At 48.7% G+C, this 20419-nt stretch overlaps 1 protein-coding gene across 11 annotated transcripts in view; it reads right to left on the bottom strand.

The window, feature by feature from the left end:
- FRYL (FRY like transcription coactivator) overlaps positions 1–20419 on the bottom strand; it is a 2496013-nt gene that overhangs the window by 2175301 nt on the left and 300293 nt on the right. For all 11 annotated transcript variants that reach the window (XR_013608325.1, XM_078678213.1, XM_078678216.1 and 8 more), the window contains one exon: positions 5428–5624. Coding sequence is in view for 10 of the 11 variants with exons in the window: in XM_078678208.1 (XP_078534334.1) it covers positions 5428–5624 (197 nt within the window). In the remaining variant the exon portion in view is untranslated. The remainder of the gene's footprint in view (positions 1–5427; positions 5625–20419) is intronic.

Here is a 20419-nt window from a genome sequence, read left to right as displayed (position 1 = left end):
TATTGGACAAGTCAGCATATCAAACCGAATGCCGAAGATTACTGTCAGATGAGACGAGCTATCGGGAATTACCCAGTGACCCCACGGAGGAGCTGCGCAGCGAGATAAAATCACTAGTAGACTACGGAGAAGCGGAAGGATATATCTGCAAACAGGAGGCTGATTTTTTGTGCAAAAATGAAGGAAGAATACCTTACTTCTACACGCTCACAAAAATGCACAAAAATAAACTACCCCCACCTGGGAGACCGATAGTATCCGGCCTGGGTTCACTTATGTAATAATTATCTCGTTTTTGCGATGTCTTCTTCAAGAAATTGGTACAAAAAACGAGTACATACCTTCAAGACACCAAGAGCCTGGTACAACTACTCAACGATCTCACTGTGGACAACAACACCATCCTGGTGAGTTTCGACATTGAGAGTTTGTATACAAGCATTCCCCAGGACGCAACACTAAAGGGTCCTGGAAAAAGCTCTAGAGGAGGAAGAATGGACCTCAAGAACCCCGAGAAATTTCATCTTAGAATGTGCAAGGCTTGCATTAAAAAGGAACTATTTTGAATTCGAGGGAACACTATACCTCCAGACGGGCGGAACTTCGATGGGGAGCACATTTGCCCCCAGCGTGGCAGGACTATATGTCCATGACTTTGAGAAAAAACATATACTAAGTGAAAAAAAACCCTATAGATCAAATGTCCTGCTATGGAGACGGTACATTGATGATGTGCTGGCAGTTTGGAATGGACCAGAAGATTCTCTGGCCTCTTTTTTCAATTGGATGAATACCTGCGATGACAATCTAAAATTCACCTATGTCAAGGACCATAACAGACTGGTGTTCCTTAATCTGGTCATAAACAAAGTGAATGGGAATTTTGAAACTGTAACACATTACAAACCTACGGCAAGAAACAATCTTCTAAGATTCGAAAGTTTTCATCCTAGGCCATTACGGGAGAATCTTCCGTACGGGCAATATTTACGAATCCGTCGCAATTGCAGTCAACTTAAGGACTATAAAGAGCAAGCAAGCGACCTCACCAAAAAACTGAAGGACAGAGGATATCCGGACAGAATCTTGCAAAAAAAGTCAAAAACGTGCTCGCAATCAACCCCGGGAAGTACTTTTGGAAAACACAGTGAGACCAACTGAGGAAACTCCACTCACATGTGTCACCACATATAACAAGATTTCCAACGATGTAACCAGGGTGATAAATAAACATTGGTCGATTTTGAATTCTTGCAAAAGGCAATGGGAAAAACCACATTTTTCTTTACAAAAAGCGAGAAGCATAAAAGATGCAGTGGTAAACACCAGACCAATAATGAAAGCAGTACAAAACGAAACAGTGCTAAACGCTTGGGGACTACCTAAGGTAACAGGCCATTACAAGTGTGGCAATTGTAGTGTGTGTCCCTTCACGACAAACACAAAGACCCTGAATCTAGAACCAGGAAAGATCTGGACAATCCGAGGTCATACAAATTGTAACAGTGAAAATGTAGTTTACAGAATTAAGTGCCCATGTAATCTGCACTACATTGGTATGACCAACAGAAAAGTCAAGCTACGTATAGGTGAACACAGGAGCACCATCAGGTGTAAGAAGTCCATGACTAGATTGACAGAACACTATCTAACTGCAGGACATACGCCGGACGATCTACAATGGACTATCATTGAACAGATAAGCCCAGGGAACAACCTGACTCAACGCCTCTTTGAAAAAGAACAGAGATGGGTCTATAGGCTGTCAACACATAGGGCTGGTCTAAACGACAATATTCCCTGGAACTCAGTCATGGGGTAAAGTGTATACCAACAATAAGAAAAAATATACCCCAGACTTGCAAATTGTACCTTCAGGAGCTATCACTGCCCATTTGGTCATATAGAAATATTTCTGATTACACTGCGTGATATTCTCTGATGTGGTCCCTATACTTATCCAATTGCCAATGGCAACTGTGGTAGAAGCCCCGTACTCTGAGACAAGATGCGATTTTGCACCTTTGAATTCGGAATTTTTAATCAAAAACAAACATCACCTATAGACTCTTTTGCCTCAGGTGCTCTGGTTCTGAACTTATAGCATACACGCCCGTCGGGATAATAATGCAAACAAGATCCGCCTCGTAATCCTGAGTTTACAAGGGCGCCCCCGATCATTCAGCGAGGCGCCCATGGTTACCATAGAAACTGAGTTCCAAGCCTCAGTTTGATCACAATGGCCCGCCGATTGGCTGAGCGACACACGTGAGCGGCTTGACCACGCCCCTTCCAGGAAGCGGAGCACCTAACTATTTTAACGCTCCCGCACTGAGGATGAGGGATTACCACGGGCGGATCGATGATGGAACCAAGTAGGTTACCATTCGAAGGAACAGAAGCCGCAAGTAAGTCAGGCCTCACACGATCCCCCTGGATTTTGTTTTTACGCACAAGAGGACGTCCTGTCACTCATCGCATTTTCCGCTCGTGTTTTCTCGTTACTCCTTAGATTACGCGAGCATCGCCTTTGGACCACGAACGCCCATGAGGCGGTTTCTTACCGCTCTATGAGTAAGCCGAATGTTTTACGAATATCCGTGTGTTATCTTGCTTCATCTTAAAAAACGTACTATCAGATCCTATATCTGGGATAAGGGAATGTGGCGTACATGGGTATATTGTGAGACATCACTACCTCCCTTAATAGCCGTTTTTTCACCACGATATGCTTTAGTTGCACAGTGCTTACCGCAAATAAACTTTACTAATCAAAAGGCCTATATAGTCACAAAACTTTCTCCCAGCAACAGGCTTACATAGCCGTATAGCCTATTGAGAGCAGTATTAGTATCTGAGCCACACACTGATGATTCTAATGGCTGGATACACTTTGAATGGAGTTGATACCGGTACGGTTAATCGACCATTTCTATCTACCTACTGCGAGAAAAATTTCTTCTAATTCTATATGTTATATGTACAACCAATGTTTGTTTTGTATTGTGTGATCCCCACCCCCCTTTTCCTTCACAGGTTTTTCTTCCAGAGTGGGGAGAAGACTACATTTTGTGTAGGGACACAATTTTGTGTTCCCATTCATCACGGATCGAGGGCAGGGCGCACCTTAGCGTGTGCGTACCACCCAGGTCCTTTTCACTTTTTTCCTTTTGGTCCTGACGAAAACCCACAATCATAAGAGGTTGAAACATGTAGACCTAAGACCTATATTTTAATCACATAGCACACGTCGCTATTTTATCATCACTACACGTCTTTAACACCAAAGTCTACTTAATTAGACAAAGTTGTTACAGTTCTTTTACCAAGGTGTCCAGTCACTCAGGAATAAAGTCTTGAAGTGAGTAGATCTGGCCCTTTTTAAATCACTTACCCCTTTTATCACTGCACATATAAAAAGACAAAATACCCGCTCCACTGTAATCAGGTGTCGTAGCACACCCTGTTGGCACTCGGCCTTCGGGGTGGGACCCCGATGATGAAGCATGTCACCAACTAGGTTGGTGAGTGAGGGGTCTTCTAAAAGGACATGCTATGTCCTATATTAAGGTTGGGCACAAGTGCTTGATTAAGCCTTAAGCTTCAGGCGCAGAGACTTTCACTGTCTCGCCTACAGGGGGCACTCCTCCATTTGTTTTGTTTATAGTTGGAACTTCCCCTGTCTTTCATTATTCTAATGTTACTGAAAAGAGTATGTTTTGGCAGATATACATTTTTATCAGTAAAGCTGACCCCCATGGAATACTCTTTAAATCCTACGGTTGTGTTTGCCCAGACCAAACCCTCTTAAAATATACTGCCCACCAGTATGGATGACATGTGATTCCTACACCTTGTAATCCTCATTGGCTTATGTGACATTCCCTGTAGACGGATTTACATACTAGTATCATTCATGGTCTCTGTATAATGTGTGCGTGGTGTAAAGTACTGACACACACTACACTGATATGAGTAGCGCTATACAACAAATGAAATGCATATGAGAGAGGGGCTACGTAAAGATGAGGGGTGCTGGTGGAGGGTGGCAGTGAGGGAATCCGAGGAGGAGGTAGTGGAAGGGGCTATGGAGCGATGAGGGGCACTGTTAGAGGGTGGCAGTGAGGGAATCCGAGTAAGAGGTCATGGGGTGGAGGGAGGAGCTAGGAAGAGATGAGGGGCACTGGTGGTGGGTGGCAGTGAGGGAATCGGAGGAAGAGGTCAATAGGGGGGCTATGGAGCGATGAGGGGCACTGTTGGAGGGTAGCAGTGAGGGAATCCGAGGAGGAGGTCATAAGGGGGAGGGGCTATGGGGAGAAGAGGGGCACTTGTGGCGTGTGGCAGAGAGGGAATCGGAGGAAGAGGTCAATAGGGGGGCCATAGAGGGATGAGGGGCATTGTTGGGAGGTGGTAGTAAAGGTATTTACGGAGAAAGAGGTTATTGGTGCGGCGCTGAAGCCGGCCCCGTCATGGCCTTTCTGTTTTTGTTTATTTTATTAGCAGTCGGACCATAAGGGATACTGTGGAACATACTTTAAAGTGTGTGCTAATTATATTTACTGCCATATTCAATGTTTCAAGCATGAAGGTGATTTTACTAATGTTTTTACCGGGAAAAATTAAAGCGGAGCCCGATGGTGCCTGATATGGGGCTGGTGCCCAAGGTCATCTGTGAGGTAAGGTGAGCTGGAGAGGTGTAGTGGAAAATCAAGCCTGTAAGGGAGTGCGTTGCAGAGTCTTTTGGAGGTAGTAATGAAGAGGAATTCCCCCTGAAGGCTCGCACAGAGGGAGCCCGAGGAGTGTCACTTGCCTGATACTCCCACCTCAGAAATCGCCTCTTCCCATCAAAGGAACATTACATGGAAAAAACGCTTTTTGAGAGTGATAACATTAAAAAGAGATTTGGAATAGAGTGAGTTTTACTGGGCCTTGTAAGACTAAGAAGAAATAAAGGAGGGCCCTGAAACAGGCCTGCCCAGACATATATGCGACAGATCAAGCCCGCAGTGGCCCACCCAAATGCACCCGTGGTCCACCCAAATAAAAATTCCTGGAGCCGGGCATAGCTCCATATAAGCTTTTTTATTTAGTATACTACTCACATGAAGAGCTGACCAAAGACAAAATAACGCTCTACAATGATTTTAACAAAAAAAGTACACAGAAAAAAAATCATACAACCCACCAAGACGCCATTATAAAAAACTCGAATAATGAACGGATTATGCTAGAAAAGATGCATAGATACAATTTTAACTTTTCCGGAGGTAAAGGTACCGGGGAACTTCTTGAGCAAGCATTAGTTGTATAACCTGTAATGTTCAAATATGTTCTCGTTCATAAAATGAAAGTACACAGGATACAGCGGATAACAAATTCTGCAATAATAGGGGAAATAATAAATGTCTTCAAGATGAACACACTCACCAGGGGTTCAGCCATGACAACTTCAATTTTCTTTTCTGCTTGTACTGCAAACTCCGCAAAGAGGCTCTTGATGACGTACTCTCCGGGCTTGACATCTGGGTCGATGATAATATTCGACATGATGACACTTCTCTTCACCCAGGCGGAGTTGTTGGCGGGGGCGCGCTGATTTTTTACACTGCTGGCCGGTGGCGAAGCTAGAGAAGAAGGCAACAGAGATCAGAGTTTGGAAATGCAGGGTGCATGCTCTCTACGCGCCTACTCTGCCGCCCCTGCCCACACACTGCGCGGATTATAGTAGCTGCGGGCAGTGCTATGCACTGCCTCGCTGAGTGGGATGCACTACGCATTCACACATAAGCTGTTAGTAAATTGAAGAGAAATAAGAAACTTAGCAGCACATTTGCACAAACCAGCGGCCTTTCCAGTCACATGTTTTTCGTATTTCTGTCCGTCCAGACGCCTGACAAACCACCAGACCCCCACCTTATCTGTTCTTTTAATCAACTGCCGTTCAGCAGTCAAGCATGCCACTGATTGCTGACCTCATCCTGAATAAAAACCTAGACCTAGCTATACTCACAGAATCTTGGCTCAATGAATACTCTTCCTGTTGCCTGGACTTATTAGTCCCTTCCATTACAACATTGCCAGACTGGACAGACATTCCAACAGGAAAGGAGGAAGCATGGCCTGCATCTACCGATCCTCCCTTCTTGTCACAGAACTCTTGACGGACTCCACCGGCTCCTGCGAATACCTCGCACTCTCCATTTGCAGCAACTCATTACACCTCTGCAACTTGCAAATTTTTTTACCATCCTCCAGGTTCTAACAATCCTTTCACCGATCACCTCTTGGAAATCATCTCAACTAAGATTTCCTCCAATGCCGCAGAGATTTTCTTGGGTGATTTCAACCTGCACTGGAATGACACTAAAGATCCCTACGTCAATGCCATCAAAGACCTCCTAACTGACAAAGCCCTGACTCAAGCCTGCCCTCTGTCAACCCACTCAAAAGGGGCCAACCTTGACTGGATAATTTCCAAGGAATCCTCAGGCAAGCTTATCTCCATAGACCCATGTGACTGGTCTGACCACCACTCCATCCCCTTCATTTTACCACGGACCCACAAGACACAGACACCACAACCGGTGATTCCCAAAAGCTGGACCATAGACCCCAAGAACCTCGACCTTATGAAACTGGAGGCTCGCTGCGAATCTGACCTCCCCCACCCCCTCGCACATAACCACGGTCAGCGACCTTAATGAACATTACTCGTCTATCTCTAACATTCGAGATGACCTTGCCCCTCTAAAACTAAAAAGAACACAAATCAAAGACAGAAACCGCTGGTTCACTGGTTCCCTCAACATGGAGAGGAGCCTTACGGCAATCTGAAAGAATCTGGAGACAACACCCCTCTGCTACGCATCCAAAACTTCACCACCAGGCGAGAAACGCCTACAACAAGCACATCCTCAATTCCCAAAAATAATATTTCAGATCGGAACTGGGGAACGCCAAGAATAGACCCCTCAAGCTCTTTGAACTGGTCAAACACCAATCTAATAAATTGGCTAAAACACCAAAATAATCCCCCAAATCTCTAATATCAGAGGAATTCTCCTCCTTCTTCGCTGATAAAATCATGACATTAGGAACGCAGTACCGCCACCCACTCTCAACCCCTTCCTGACCTACCCCCCCTTTCCGCACCACCACCCCAGGCCTCATCTAAAAACCAAGCCCGCTAGACTGACTTTGAATACTATAACGAAGACTCCATCTCCAAAACCCTCTTTACCTTAAACCCAAATAACCACTTTAATGACCCGCTTCCCGCCAACTGTCTCGAAGCCGCCTTCGAATCCATTGTTCCTTGCTGGACTGCAATAATCAACGCCTCTCTCCAGCAGGGCTCGATTCCGGACCCTTTGAAAGCCAGCAAAGTCCTACCTATTTTGAAAAAAACATCACTGGATGCAGCCTCCCCTGACAATTTTTGACCTATCTCCAATATCCCGCTATTAGCCAAAGTATTGGAGAAATGTGTGCAACAGCAACTAAGTCGGCACATCAACAACTTCCACCTACTTGACGACTTCCAATCTGGATCCAGGGCAGAGCACTGAAACTACTATGCTCCACATCATGGACAACGCCCTCCAAGCCCTAGACCAAGGCAGAACCTGCCTTCTAATCCTCTGCCTTCGATACGGTCAACCATGAAAAACTACTTGAACGCCTCAAATTCAGGATGGATCTGGATGGCATGGTCCTAGAAAGGTTCAGATCCTTCCTCCACAACCGCTCTCAGAGATTCCTCATCAACGGCAACCTATCAGCTCCTACCCCGGTCGGAGTCCCCAAAGGTTCAACCCTGTCCCCCACCCTCTTTAACCTTTACTTAGAGCCACTCAACGAAGTTCTTCGTACCGCCAACATCTCCTACCATATGCATGCGGACGTTTTCAAAACATACATCAATATCTCTTCGCTTTACATAGCACCAGTTACGTTACATGAGGACACACATTCATTTTAGGCACGGGAGATTAAGTGATTTGCCCAGAATCACAGGAGGTTTTTTGGCGTCGTTACCGAGACTGGAACCCAGATCCCCGGGTCCGAGGTCGAGCGCCCTAGCAGTTAGGCCAACTCCTCTCCCCTGAATGAGACCTTTAAACTGACCGTCTTATTGCTAGCCGATAACCAACTCAAACTTAACACAAAAAAAACGAATTTGTCCTAATCCCCCCTCAAAAGCCAACCTGGAGATCCAGGTGTGGATCAAGGCCATCACAGCCCTGAACTGCCTGCCGACCATTGTGGACTCTGCCAAATCCCTGGGCATAATCCTTGACTGTAACCTGAAAATGCGAGACCACATTCACTCAATGGCTAAAGCAGCCAGATTCCATCTGAGCTACCTATGGATTGGAAGCTAAAACCTTTCATCGAGGCTCCTGACCTAAAAATGGCAGTGCAAGCACTAGTCGTCTCTAGACTGGATTATGGTTGTTCCACCCTCACAGGCTAACCCAAGATCTCCTTAGCCCCTCTAAAAGCCTGCCTCAACGCGGCCGCTAGACTTCTCACAGGCACCAGGAAATTCGACCTCATCCCCCCTCATATGAAAGCCCTGAACTGGCACCTTCCAGAGGCCAGAATTCAGTTGAAACTGGCCTGCATTACACACAAGGCTCTGTACACAAACTCCCCTGCTTATCTGGCAAAGAAACTAGTGGTATCGGGAGGAAGCAGGGACTCCAGGTCCGCTAGAAACCTCTTACTCCAACCTGCCTTCTTTCAGAAAAAGAGAACCTACAATAGGGCGTTCACTGGAGCAGCACCAAGAATTTGGAACTCCTTCCCACCAGCCATCAGAAGAATCCCTTCTCTAGTATGCTTCAAGAAGGAGGCCAAAACCTTCCTCATAGGTAAATTCCTCGTCTAATGCCTGCCCACAACCACCACACTGTGCCAGATGAATCTAAGGCTATCGCTCCTTCCCCAGATCACCAACTCTCCCTGCCGAGAATATATGAGACCTTCGTTTTCTTTTACTGACTAACTTCAATTGTAACCATACATCTGTATCCCCTTTTTCCCTATGTTCTCAGCAGCCCGGCCCCTCGCCATCCTTTTTTTCGTTTGATTTTGTATATCTCTGCACTTGTTTGTTCACCACTTTATGCCGTGTAAAGCGCTCTGATACCCTCACGGGGCAAGTTTGAGCTCTATAAAACACAAAAATAAATAATAAAAATAAACGAGTCTTTGACCCTGTACAGAGCACCGCTACCTTTCGACTAGCTTTGCGCTACAGGACGCTCCACATACATATGCACATGTACATTTCCAGGTTGGACTTGTAACACAGGGAAGACGCCTCCGCTTCTATATAAACCGGCTGCTTTCATCTCCTGCAGTTTCAATGAACAGCTCACCTAGATGCACATTGCGTGCCTCCTGTTGGAGCACCGGGGACACCAAGGCCATGCTCATAAAGAGCAAACCTTTACAGTCACAACGTATTTACTAATCCTGCACCTGCAAGCGAGCAGTGGGAGAGCGAATGCCCACGGCGACACGCGAGAAAGGTAACATACGGTCAGTGCAAACCAAGTGAGCAGCGGGAGAGCGAGTGCCCTCGGCAACACGTGAGAAAGGTAAAGTAATGTCAGTGCAAACCGACCGATGCCAGGGCGTGGCACTAAGGAACGAACTGGCGAATCATGAGTTTGAGCTCACCAAGCACCGCTAGCTACATGGTCTCTATTATTTAGTGGGTAAGCACCATTTTCTTTAATGGTCTTGCCTTATTCCAGCACACTTTAGTGGCTTCGCTTCTTTATTAAATACATTTGCATCACGGTCCACATCAGTTAAGTGTAGCACAGGCAAACAAGCATTTGTAATGCAACAGGTCTCGCATTTACGCGAGTTTGAGCTATTGGTATTGTAAATGCCAATGCCTTTTATGTTTTCATTTTTGAAACAAATAAACCGCACCCTTGTTCCTTTAGGGGACGTAGCGACAGATGCTGGCCTCCCGCCTGGCCAATTCCTCAGATGAGGTACTGTTGCACACCTTTCGGGAGTTGGGGGTGGAGGGGTAAGGAAGAACCAAAGACCCACCAAGTGTTGCACTCCGTATTGACTTGGGCACAGCTAGGCACCTGGTGAAATGATTATACTGCTCGATATCCGAGGCAGCTCGATATCCGAGGCAACTCGATATCCCCTGACGCAATTACGAGCTCGCTGAGAGAGTACTGTATAGGGAGCTTACTGCCGCCAAAGGGAACAGAGCACTCGCACATCCTAAAACGCTAATTCGTAATACCAGATTGAGATACACACAATTTAACTTCTTGAACATGACTCATATGACACCTCACAAGTTAAAGATAGTGTATGACGGGGAAACTAGAAGCCTCCCCTGATGTGGCAAGGAAGATTCAGACTTTACCCACATGACATGGGCATGCCCAAGCCTGAGGTTATTCTGGGAAACCAAGGTCAACGCAGCACATTCGACCCTGGGCGCGCACACTAACCCCAAATGTTGAGATATGCCTACTGTGGCTCTTCCCACACCCCCCAAACGAAAGGTCGGGTATAGATTCCTAGATTTGGCCCTGGCTAGAAGAACAGCTATGGCCTGGAAGTCTATGATAGATGATTGGAGGCGAGATGTGTCGCAGAGGAAAGGGCACTGATCAGAGAGGAAGCAAGAGGCCTGAGGAGACACCCCATTGCAGAGCAGTGAGGGAGGCACTAGACATCTGGGAACATCCTGGAAGGGACCAAGACGCTGACGGTAGCCGCTAAGTAACATCTCAACTTGGTGGCAGTGCACACACGGAGGGGGAATCAATGAGATGAGCAATCCAGATTCTCCCCCCCCCCTTTCCCCCCCCTTAATGACATGAGAAAACATGCCACACATAGGTGACTCGGGAAGGATGGTGTTAGGGTAGAATACGAAGGAAGGTTATAAATAACGAAAACTCCTAAAAACCCAGAAATAAGCCCAGTCAAGGCAAAGGAAATGAGCTGCGAGTAGAGAGGTGTGTCGCCCTGCCATAGGCCCCCACCTTTCCCATACTCCCTTCTCCCCTCCACCCCCCACCTCACCAGAGATAACTTGTGATATGACTAAAATATAGAACAGATTCGGCAAGCCCAGGTCACCACGCATGGGTTTGTTAGATGTTACAGTTTAGGGAACAACAACTTTTTCTTGATTAATTTTTTCACCTAAATCTAAAGACACACAGACACACACACGTGTGAGAAAGCGACATATGAAACGGTAGCGAACAAAACGAAATAAAAATAGAATGTTTAAAGCGTGATATTCACTAGTGGGTATCTAGGCGCTATTAGGAACTATGACTGTTGAGTTGTATTGGTGCCGTGACCAGAACAGGCGTGATGGGAGGGATACAACACTGTACCCTAAAATGAATATAATGGAATATTACGACTGAGTGCAGATATGATAAATACCAATAAAAAAAGTACTGAGTGTGCGCAAGTTTACTAGCTCTCTCCTTCCTGTGCTTCTCCCTACCAAGCTCAGTTACTCTCCCTCATGTACTTCTCCTCTTAGCTCCCATGTAAGGCTATCTCACTTGTGTGCTTTTCCATGACCCCAGCGCTCTCTCTCTCTCTCTCCTGTGCATCTTCCGTCCAGCTTTTTGTACATTTTATTGCAACCCCCCATCCACTCCTGAGTTTACTACAATTTTTTTGTGGGAGTGGTGAGTGCGGCTAACGTCACCTATACCATAAAAAAACAAGCATTTGCAATGCAATAGGTCTCGCATTAGGAAAGTTTGAGCTATTGGTACTGTAGTTTTTTATTTTTTTATTTATGTTTTGTTTTTGAAAATTTTATGTTTTGTTTTTGAAAATAGCGAAATTAATAGCTTTGTCATTTACAATGCCAATAGTTATAACTTTCGCAAATGTGACACCTATAGCATTTGTAATGCAATATGTGTTGTATTTACGTGACTTACATGTATTGATATCACAAATAACAATGGCTTTTAATTTTTTGTTAAACATTACTACTTAAATAAAGGTTATTGTAATTTATAATGGCAATAGCTTAAACTTTTGTAAATAACTTTTGTGAAGATTATGTTCAGTGTATTTTATTGTGACGAAAATCCAAGAACAGAAGTGAAATGTTAACATATTTTTGTTACATTTGTAATAAAGCTTGAAACATTGAGAAAACATATTTGAACAAGGTGTTGTTGAATGGTTGCACAGATTGATGCTGTGGTGGCGCTGGGTGATGTGATGGCGAACGAGTGATGCTGTGGCTTTCAGTGATGCTGTGGTAGCGCATAGTGATGTTGTGTTGCCCCTGAGTGATGCTGTGGTGCTGAATGAAGCTGTATGCTATGCTATGTTTTGCTATCCTATGTTTTGTTTTGTTATGCTATGCTATGTTTTGCTATCCTATGCTTTGATTTGTTATGCTATGTGTTATGCTATGCTTTGTTGTGTTTTATTATGCTATGTTTCGCTATGCTATGTTTTGTTATGCTATGCTATGTTGTTTGGTATGCTATGTTTTGCTATGCTAGTATGTGTTTTTTATGCTATGCTATGTTTTGTTATGCTATGCTATGTTGTGTTTTGCTATGCTATGTTTTCTTTTGCTATGCTATGTTTTCTTTTGCTATGCTATGTTTTCTTTTGCTATCCTATGCTTTATGCTATGCTATGTTTAGTTTTGCTATGCTGTGTTTTGTTGTGTTTTGCTATGCTATGTTTTGCTATGCTATGTTCTGTTATGCTATGTTCTGTTATGCTATGTTCTGTTATGCTATGTTCTGTTATGCTATGTTCTGTTATGCTATGTTCTGTTATGCTATGTTCTGTTATGCTATGTTCTGTTATGCTATGTTCTGTTATGCTATGTTCTGTTATGCTATGCTATGTTTTTTTATGCTTTGCTATGTTGTGTTTTGTTATGCTTTGCTATGTTTTGTTGTGTTTTGTTATGCGATGCTATGTTTTGCTATGCAATGTTTGTTGTGTTTTGTTATGCTATGTTATGTTTTGTTTTGCTATGCTTTGTTATGTTATGCTTTGTTTTGTTATGCTTTGTTTTGTTATGCTTTGTTTTGCTATGCTATGTTTTGTTATGCTTTGTTTTGTTATGCTGAGTTTTGTTATACTATGCTATGTTTTGTTGTGTTTTGTTTTGCTATGCTATGCTTTGTTGTGTTGTGTTTTGCTATGCTATGTTTTGTTATGCTATGTTTTGCTTTGCTATCCTATGTGTTGTTTTGCTATCCTATTCTTTGTTTTGTTATGCTATGCTATGTTCTGCTATCCTATGCTTTTTTGTTATGCTGTGCTGTGTTTTGTTATGCTATGATATGTTTTGTTATGCTATGCTATGCTATGCTGGTGAGAGTGAGTGAGGGTGAGTGGGTGAGTGAGGGTGAGTGAGGGTGTGTGAGGGTGTGTGAGGGTGTGTGAGGGTGGGTGAGGGTGAGGGTGGGTGAGGGTGAGGGTGTGTGAGGGTGAGTGTTATTGAGGGAGGGTGAGGGGTGTAAGATTGTGAGGGGGTGTGAGGGGGTGTGAGGTTGTGAGGGGATGTGAGGAGGTGTGAGGGTGAGGGGGTGTGAGGGTGAGGAGGGTGAGGGGGTGAGGGGGGTGAGGGGGTGAGGGTGTAAGGGTGAGGGGGTGTGAGGGTGAGGGTGTGTGTGAGGGTGAGGGGTTGTGAGGGTGTGGGGTTGTGAGGGTGTGGGGTTGTGAGGGTGAGGGTGTGGGGTTGTGAGGGCCTTGGGCCCGCCTCTCGTGCAGAGTGCAAGAGGGGGGCACCTGGAGCCCGGGTCCCACCTGCACTGCAGGGGGTGTAGGGGATAATGTTACGCCACTGGCCATAGCTTTTAAGTGACCAAGTCATGTGAGACACGTTCAGTAAACTTGATTTTTTTCAGCCAGTGCAAGACCTTGCATTGTGGGCATTGTAGATTTACTTTTTCAGCGTAAGTAAATAAGAATAACAAATTTAAAGGTAAATTTCTCCTCCCCAGTACCTCACATACAAATAAACCTAGTACATCTGAGTGTTTTAAGTAGGATTAAAAAAGTGTGTGCGTGTGGGGGGGAGTGTTCTTCAAAACGGGCGTGGCCTATCTAATTAAGGGCATTGCTTAAACACCTAACCTAAACATCTGTGCTTAGCATAGTGTGTCATCAGACTTCTATTTTGCTGCCTCTTTGTTTTATCGCATCCAGATACAATACAACAACTGACATTACACCTGAAACAAGCTTTGACATTGGTTGTTAGTTGCATAAAATAAATAAGTAACAAGGACTTTGTTGTATAGTAGTACATTGAACATGCTTAAATTCTGTGCTGACTGTGAAATAATGAAAACGAGTCTCTTTGAAGCTACACCAAAGGCAGAGATTTTATTTTCACTCTGGAGTGTGAGGGCAAAAATGGAAAGCGGGAAGGGGACCCGTCTCAGCACCTGCTTTACAGAGCGCCAAAGGGCACCCGGCCCACTTAAAGCTCTGGCAACACCAGCGTCATCAGGGGGCGGAGATATGTTATGCAGGTGCCTCTCGAAGAGTACCAGGCACAGAGGTGATGGAGGACTAATGTGGTGGATGAGAAAAGAATGTCACATGAAGGCGAAGCACACTTAGTCGCTTCACTTTTCATGTTACACTAGTTCAATTAAATGCTCACTAGTGAAATTAAAGTCACTTGTGCATAGCTGGTGACAAATGCATGCCAGGTCATTTTAAACCAAAGAAATTTTAGGTTGAAGAAACGAGTGGGACTGGCGAGACACATTTTAATTCGCATGGCAATAACATTGGAAATGAATCGCGAGGTGACAGTGTGACGGCAAAATGCTGCTGAAAATGTGGGAGACTTTACGGGAGTGTTGTAGAACGAAGCTGAGAAATGTGGCAGACTCGTCTGTCTCGCTCACCCCCCCCACACACCAGTAACTTGCCAATGGTGCACAACTCGCAGTGATGTAAAAGGAAATGTAGAAGCGCAGGTGCTCACTCTATAGAATACCTGTTTCCGCCAGATAAGTGCTGGTATTTTCCTATTAAATGAATGTGTCTGTCTGTAACAAAACTGGTGCTCCTGTACTTAGCGCTATATGAAACTCAAAAAAAAACAAGGGGACAATCACCAACCCCGTCGGCTGCTGCGACAATCCTTCATGGAGGCCAGCTGATGGAAGCAGCATTAGATATAGAATTGTTTCCGCTTGGCCCCACACTGACGTCATGGTTGTTTTGATTTAGTTGCTCGCCGTGAAATGGATCCAAAAAAACACAGGCTCAGCGCAACCGGAAGTTCGGCAGCGTGAAGCCGGTCGTGGGGCGGGACTTCCGCCTTCTGCGTGAAGCCCGCATCCACGGAGTGCCAGAGAGCAGCATTGGTGACGCGGGCGGGGCTCCCATGCCTGAGGGAGAGCCCCGCGGTAGCTGCCGAAGTCAGGAGTGGCGGCGATGCGGTGAGTAGGGCTTAGTTGTAAGGGGTGGGGCGGGGGTGTGTGTGTGCAGGGGGGGGTTGGGGGCTCGGGGGCTCCGGCGGGTGTATGCGTGCGTGTCTGTGTGTCTGTGTGTGTGTGCGTGTGCAGGGGGGTGGGGGGAGCGGCAGCGTGTGTATGTGCGCGCGCCTGTGTGTGCAGGGGCTGTGGGCTGGCTGTGTGTGTGTGTGTGTGTGTGCGCCGTGTTTGTATGGAAAGCAGGGGCTGTGTGTGCGTGTCTGCGCAAGCGCGTCTGAGAGGCGCGCTCCCGCGGTGAAAACTGGAAAGGAAAAGCGAGTGGCACATTGCTGTCCACATTCCCAGATACGGGCAACATAAGGTCTCGAGCAGACTACGCTGCGCGACCTAAAAAGTCGCTCAATTTAATAGTTTGGATTGGTAAAGAAAAAAATGCCCAAATTTCATGGGTGTGTGCATACTTGTGTGATGACTTGGGCAAGAACAGGTTATCAAGCATGTGCACGCCTACAAAATGGCACGGCTGCACTAGCACACTTTCTTTTTTACTTTTGGCCAGTGCTGCATATCGGGATGCGGGTAGACTTTTTGTCAAAGAGCAGAATGCTGGCACTCAGTGAAGTTAGCCAATGGCGCTATCTATCTATATCTATATATACAGTTATAGTTCTCAAGAAACTATAACGAGTTCTAGTTTTTGGATTAAACTGCTGTTGTATGTGTGTAAAATCTGAACCCAACTATAACATCCCTGTATCCTTTCGTTTTTTTGTGAATTTCTAAGGTTTTTATAATTATATTTCCTAACTATAACATCCCTGTTACCTTTGTTATATATAAATGCAAAACATACAAAGACAGCTTTCCTTATGCCTATTCCCCCTCCTCTCGCCGGAGTCCCTATTTTCCATCTTTTCTCCCCCTACTCTGCACTTTGAGGCACACAAACTAACAAATGTATGTCACAATGTAAAGCATGAGTGCAAGATGATGCACAAGGTGATGCAGGAAGTGAGATGAGGGGCTGAGTGATGTACCCTGGGTAGAGGAGTACATAGTAAATGCGTTATGAGATGTAGGGCATAACTGTAGGCTCAAAGACGCTAGAGCAGTACTAATGAGCTGCTAAACAGCTTTTCAGACCATACAGCAGCCTATTTTTCAAATAGGGATACTCCTTTGATGTCATTATGGCAATTACAAACAAGCATTTGCAATGCAATAGGTCTCGCATTAGGAAAGTTTGAGTTATTGGTATTGTAATTGACACATTTTTTATTTATGTTTTGTTTTTGAAAATAGCAAAATTAATAGCTTTGTCATTTACAATGCCAATAGTTATAACTTTCGCAAATGTGACATCTATAGCATTTGTAATGCAATATGTGTTTTATTTACGTGACTTACATGTATTATTACAAATAAGAATGGCTTAATTTTTTTCAATAATTGATACTTAAATAAAAGTTATTTTAATTTAGAATGGCAATAGCTTAAAGTTTTGTAAATAACTTTTGTGAAGATTATGTTCAGTGCATTTTATTGTGACGAAAATCCAAGAACAGAAGTGAAATATTAACATCTTTCTGTTACACTTGTAATAAAGCTTGAAATATTGAGAGAACATATTTGAACCAGGTGTTGTAGAAAGGTTGCACAGATTGATGCTGTGGTGGCACAGAGTGATGTGGCGTTCAGTGATGCTGTGGTAGCGGATAGTGATGTTGTGGTGCCCCCGAGTGATGCTGTGGTGGTCCGGAGTGATGCTGTATGCTAGGTTTTGTTTTGCTATCATAGGTTTTGTTTTGCTATGCAATGTTTTGCTATGCCGTGTTTTGTTGTGTTGTGCTATGTTTTGTTATGCTATGTTGAGGGTGAGCGAGGGGGTGAGGGTGAGCGAGGGGGTGAGGGTGAGCGAGGGGGTGAGGGTGAGCGAGGGGGTGAGGGTGAGCGAGGGGGTGAGGGTGAGCGAGGGGGTGAGGGTGAGCGAGGGGGTGAGGGTGAGCGAGGGGGTGAGGGTGAGCGAGGGGGTGAGGGTGAGCGAGGGGGTGAGGGTGAGCGAGGGGGTGAGGGTGAGCGAGGGGGTGAGGGTGAGCGAGGGGGTGAGGGTGAGCGAGGGGGTGAGGGTGAGCGAGGGGGTGAGGGTGAGCGAGGGGGTGAGGGTGAGCGAGGGGGTGAGGGTGAGCGAGGGGGTGAGGGTGAGCGAGGGGGTGAGGGTGAGCGAGGGGGTGAGGGTGAGCGAGGGGGTGAGGGTGAGCGAGGGGGTGAGGGTGAGCGAGGGGGTGAGGGTGAGCGAGGGGGTGAGGGTGAGCGAGGGGGTGAGGGTGAGCGAGGGGGTGAGGGTGAGCGAGGGGGTGAGCGAGGGGGTGAGGGTGAGCGAGGGGGTGAGGGTGAGCGAGGGGGTGAGGGTGAGCGAGGGGGTGAGGGTGAGCGAGGGGGTGAGGGTGAGCGAGGGGGTGAGGGTGAGCGAGGGTGGGGGTGAGCGAGGGTGGAGGTGAGGGTGAGGAGGTGAGGGTGAGGAGGTGAGGGTGAGGAGGTGAGGGTGAGCGGGTGAGGGGGTGAGGGTGAGCGAGGGGGTGTGAGGGTGAGGGGGTGTGGGGGTGAGCGAGGGGGTGTGAGGGTGAGGGGGGGTGAGGGGGTGTGAGGGTGAGGGGGTGTGAGGGTGAGGGGGTGTGAGGGTGTGAGGGGGGGTGAGGGGGGTGAGGGTGTGAGGGGGGGTGAGGGGGAGTGAGGGGGAGGGTGAGGGGGTGAGGGGGTGTGGGGGTGAGGGGGTGTGAGGGTGAGGGGGTGTGAAGGTGTGAGGGTGAGGGGGTGTGAGGGTGAGGGGGTGTGGGGGTGAGGGGGGGGTGAGGGGGTGTGAGGGGGTGTGAGGGGGAGTGAGGGGGAGTGAGGGGGAGTGAGGGTGAGGGTGAGGGGGTGTGGGTGAGGGTGAGGGGGTGTGGGTGAGGGTGAGGGGGTGAGGGTGAGGGGGTGTGAGGGTGAGGGGGTGAGGGTGAGGGGGTGTGAGGGTGAGGGGGTGTGAGGGTGAGGGGGTGTGAGGGTGAGGGGGTGTGAGGGTGTGAGGGTGTGGGGGTGAGGGGGTGAGAGGGTGTGAGGGTGTGAGGGTGAGGGGGTGAGGGGGTGTGGGGGTGAGGGGGTGTGAGGGGGTGTGAGGGGGTGAGGGTAAGGGGGGTGAGGGTAAGGGGGGTGAGGGTAAGGGGGGTGAGGGTGAGGGGGGTGAGGGTGAGGGGGTGTGAGGGGGTGAGGGTAAGGGGGGTGAGGGTGAGGGGGGTGAGGGTGAGGGGGTGTGAGGGTGAGGGGGTGTGAGGGTGAGGGGGTGTGAGGGTGAGGGGGTGTGAGGGTGAGGGGGTGTGAGGGTGAGGGGGTGTGAGGGTGAGGGGGTGTGAGGGGGTGAGGGTGAGGGGGTGTGAGGGTGTGAGGGGGGTGTGAGGGTGTGTGAGGGGGTGTGAGGGTGTGTGAGGGGGTGTGAGGGTGTGTGAGGGGGTGTGAGGGGGTGTGAGGGGGTGTGAGGGGGTGTGAGGGGTGTGAGGGGGGGTGAGGGGGGGTGAGGGGGGGTGAGGGGGTGTGAGGGGGGGTGAGGGGGTGAGGGGGTGTGCGGGGGGGTGAGGGGGGGTGAGGGGGTGAGGGGTGTGAGGGTGAGGGGGGTGGGGGGTGAGGGGTGTGAGGGTGAGGGGGGGTGGGGGGGTGTGAGGGTGTGAGGGGGTGTGAGGGTGTGAGGGTTTGAGGGTGGGAGGGTGAGGGGGTGTGAGGGTAGGGGGGTGAGGGGGTGTGAGGGGGTGTGTGGGGGTGTGAGGGGTGTGAGGGGGTGTGAGGGTGAGGGGGGTGTGAGGGTGGGGGTGTGAGGGTGAGGGGGTGTGAGGGTGAGGGGGTGTGAGGGTGAGGGGGTGTGAGGGTGAGGGGGTGTGAGGGGGTGAGGGTGAGGGGGTGTGAGGGGGTGTGAGGGGGGTGAGGGGGGGTGAGGGGGGGTGAGGGGGGGTGAGGGGGTGTGAGGGGGGGTGAGGGGGGGTGAGGGGGGGTGAGGGGGGTGAGGGGGGTGAGGGTGAGGGGGGGTGGGGGGGTGAGGGGTGTGAGGGTGAGGGGGGTGGGGGGGTGTGAGGGTGTGAGGGTGAGGGGGGGTGGGGGGGTGTGAGGGTGTGAGGGGGTGTGAGGGTGTGAGGTTTGAGGGTGAGGGGTGGAGAGGGTGAGGGGGTGGGAGGGTGAGGGGGTGTGAGGGTAGGGGGGTGAGGGGGTGAGGGGGGTGAGGGGGTGTGAGGGGGTGTGAGGGTGTGTGAGGGGGTGTGAGGGTGTGTGAGGGTGTGAGGTGGTGAGGGGGTGTGGGGGGGTGTGAGGGTGTGTGGGGGGGTGTGGGGGTGTGAGGGTAGGGGGGTGAGGGGGTGAGGGGGGTGAGGGGGTGTGAGGGGGTGTGAGGGTGTGTGAGGGGGTGTGAGGGTGTGTGAGGGTGTGAGGGGGTGTGGGGGGTGTGAGGGTGTGTGGGGGGGTGTGGGGGTGTGAGGGTGTGAGGGTGAGGGGGTGTGAGGGTGAGGGGGTGTGAGGGTGAGGGGGGTGAGGGGTGAGGGGGGTGAGGGGGGTGAGGGGGTGTGAGGGATGCTGTGAGGGTGTGTGAGGGTGTGTGAGGGTGTGGGGGTGTGAGGGTAGGGGGGTGAGGGGTGAGGGGGGTGAGGGGTGTGAGGGGGTGTGAGGGAGTGTGAGGGGGTGTGAGGGTGTGAGGGGGTGTGAGGGGGTGTGGGGGGTGTGAGGGTGTGTGGGGGGGTGTGGGGGTGTGAGGGTGTGAGGGTGAGGGGGTGAGGGGGTGAGGGGGTGGGGGTGAGGGGTGAGGGTGAGGGGGTGAGGGGGTGTGAGGGTGAGGGGGTGTGAGGGTGAGGGGGTGAGGGTGAGGGGGGTGAGGGGGGGTGTGAGGGGGAGGGTGTGTGAGGGGGAGTGTGTGTGAGGTGGGAGTGTGTGTGAGGGGGAGTGGG

This window comes from Lissotriton helveticus, chromosome 2_2 (assembly GCF_964261635.1).
Source record: "Lissotriton helveticus chromosome 2_2, aLisHel1.1, whole genome shotgun sequence".
In the NCBI taxonomy this organism is placed as follows: Eukaryota; Metazoa; Chordata; class Amphibia; order Caudata; family Salamandridae; genus Lissotriton; species Lissotriton helveticus.
The sequence above is the reverse complement of the archived record's forward strand: the minus strand, read 5'-3'. Positions and strand labels throughout refer to the sequence as shown.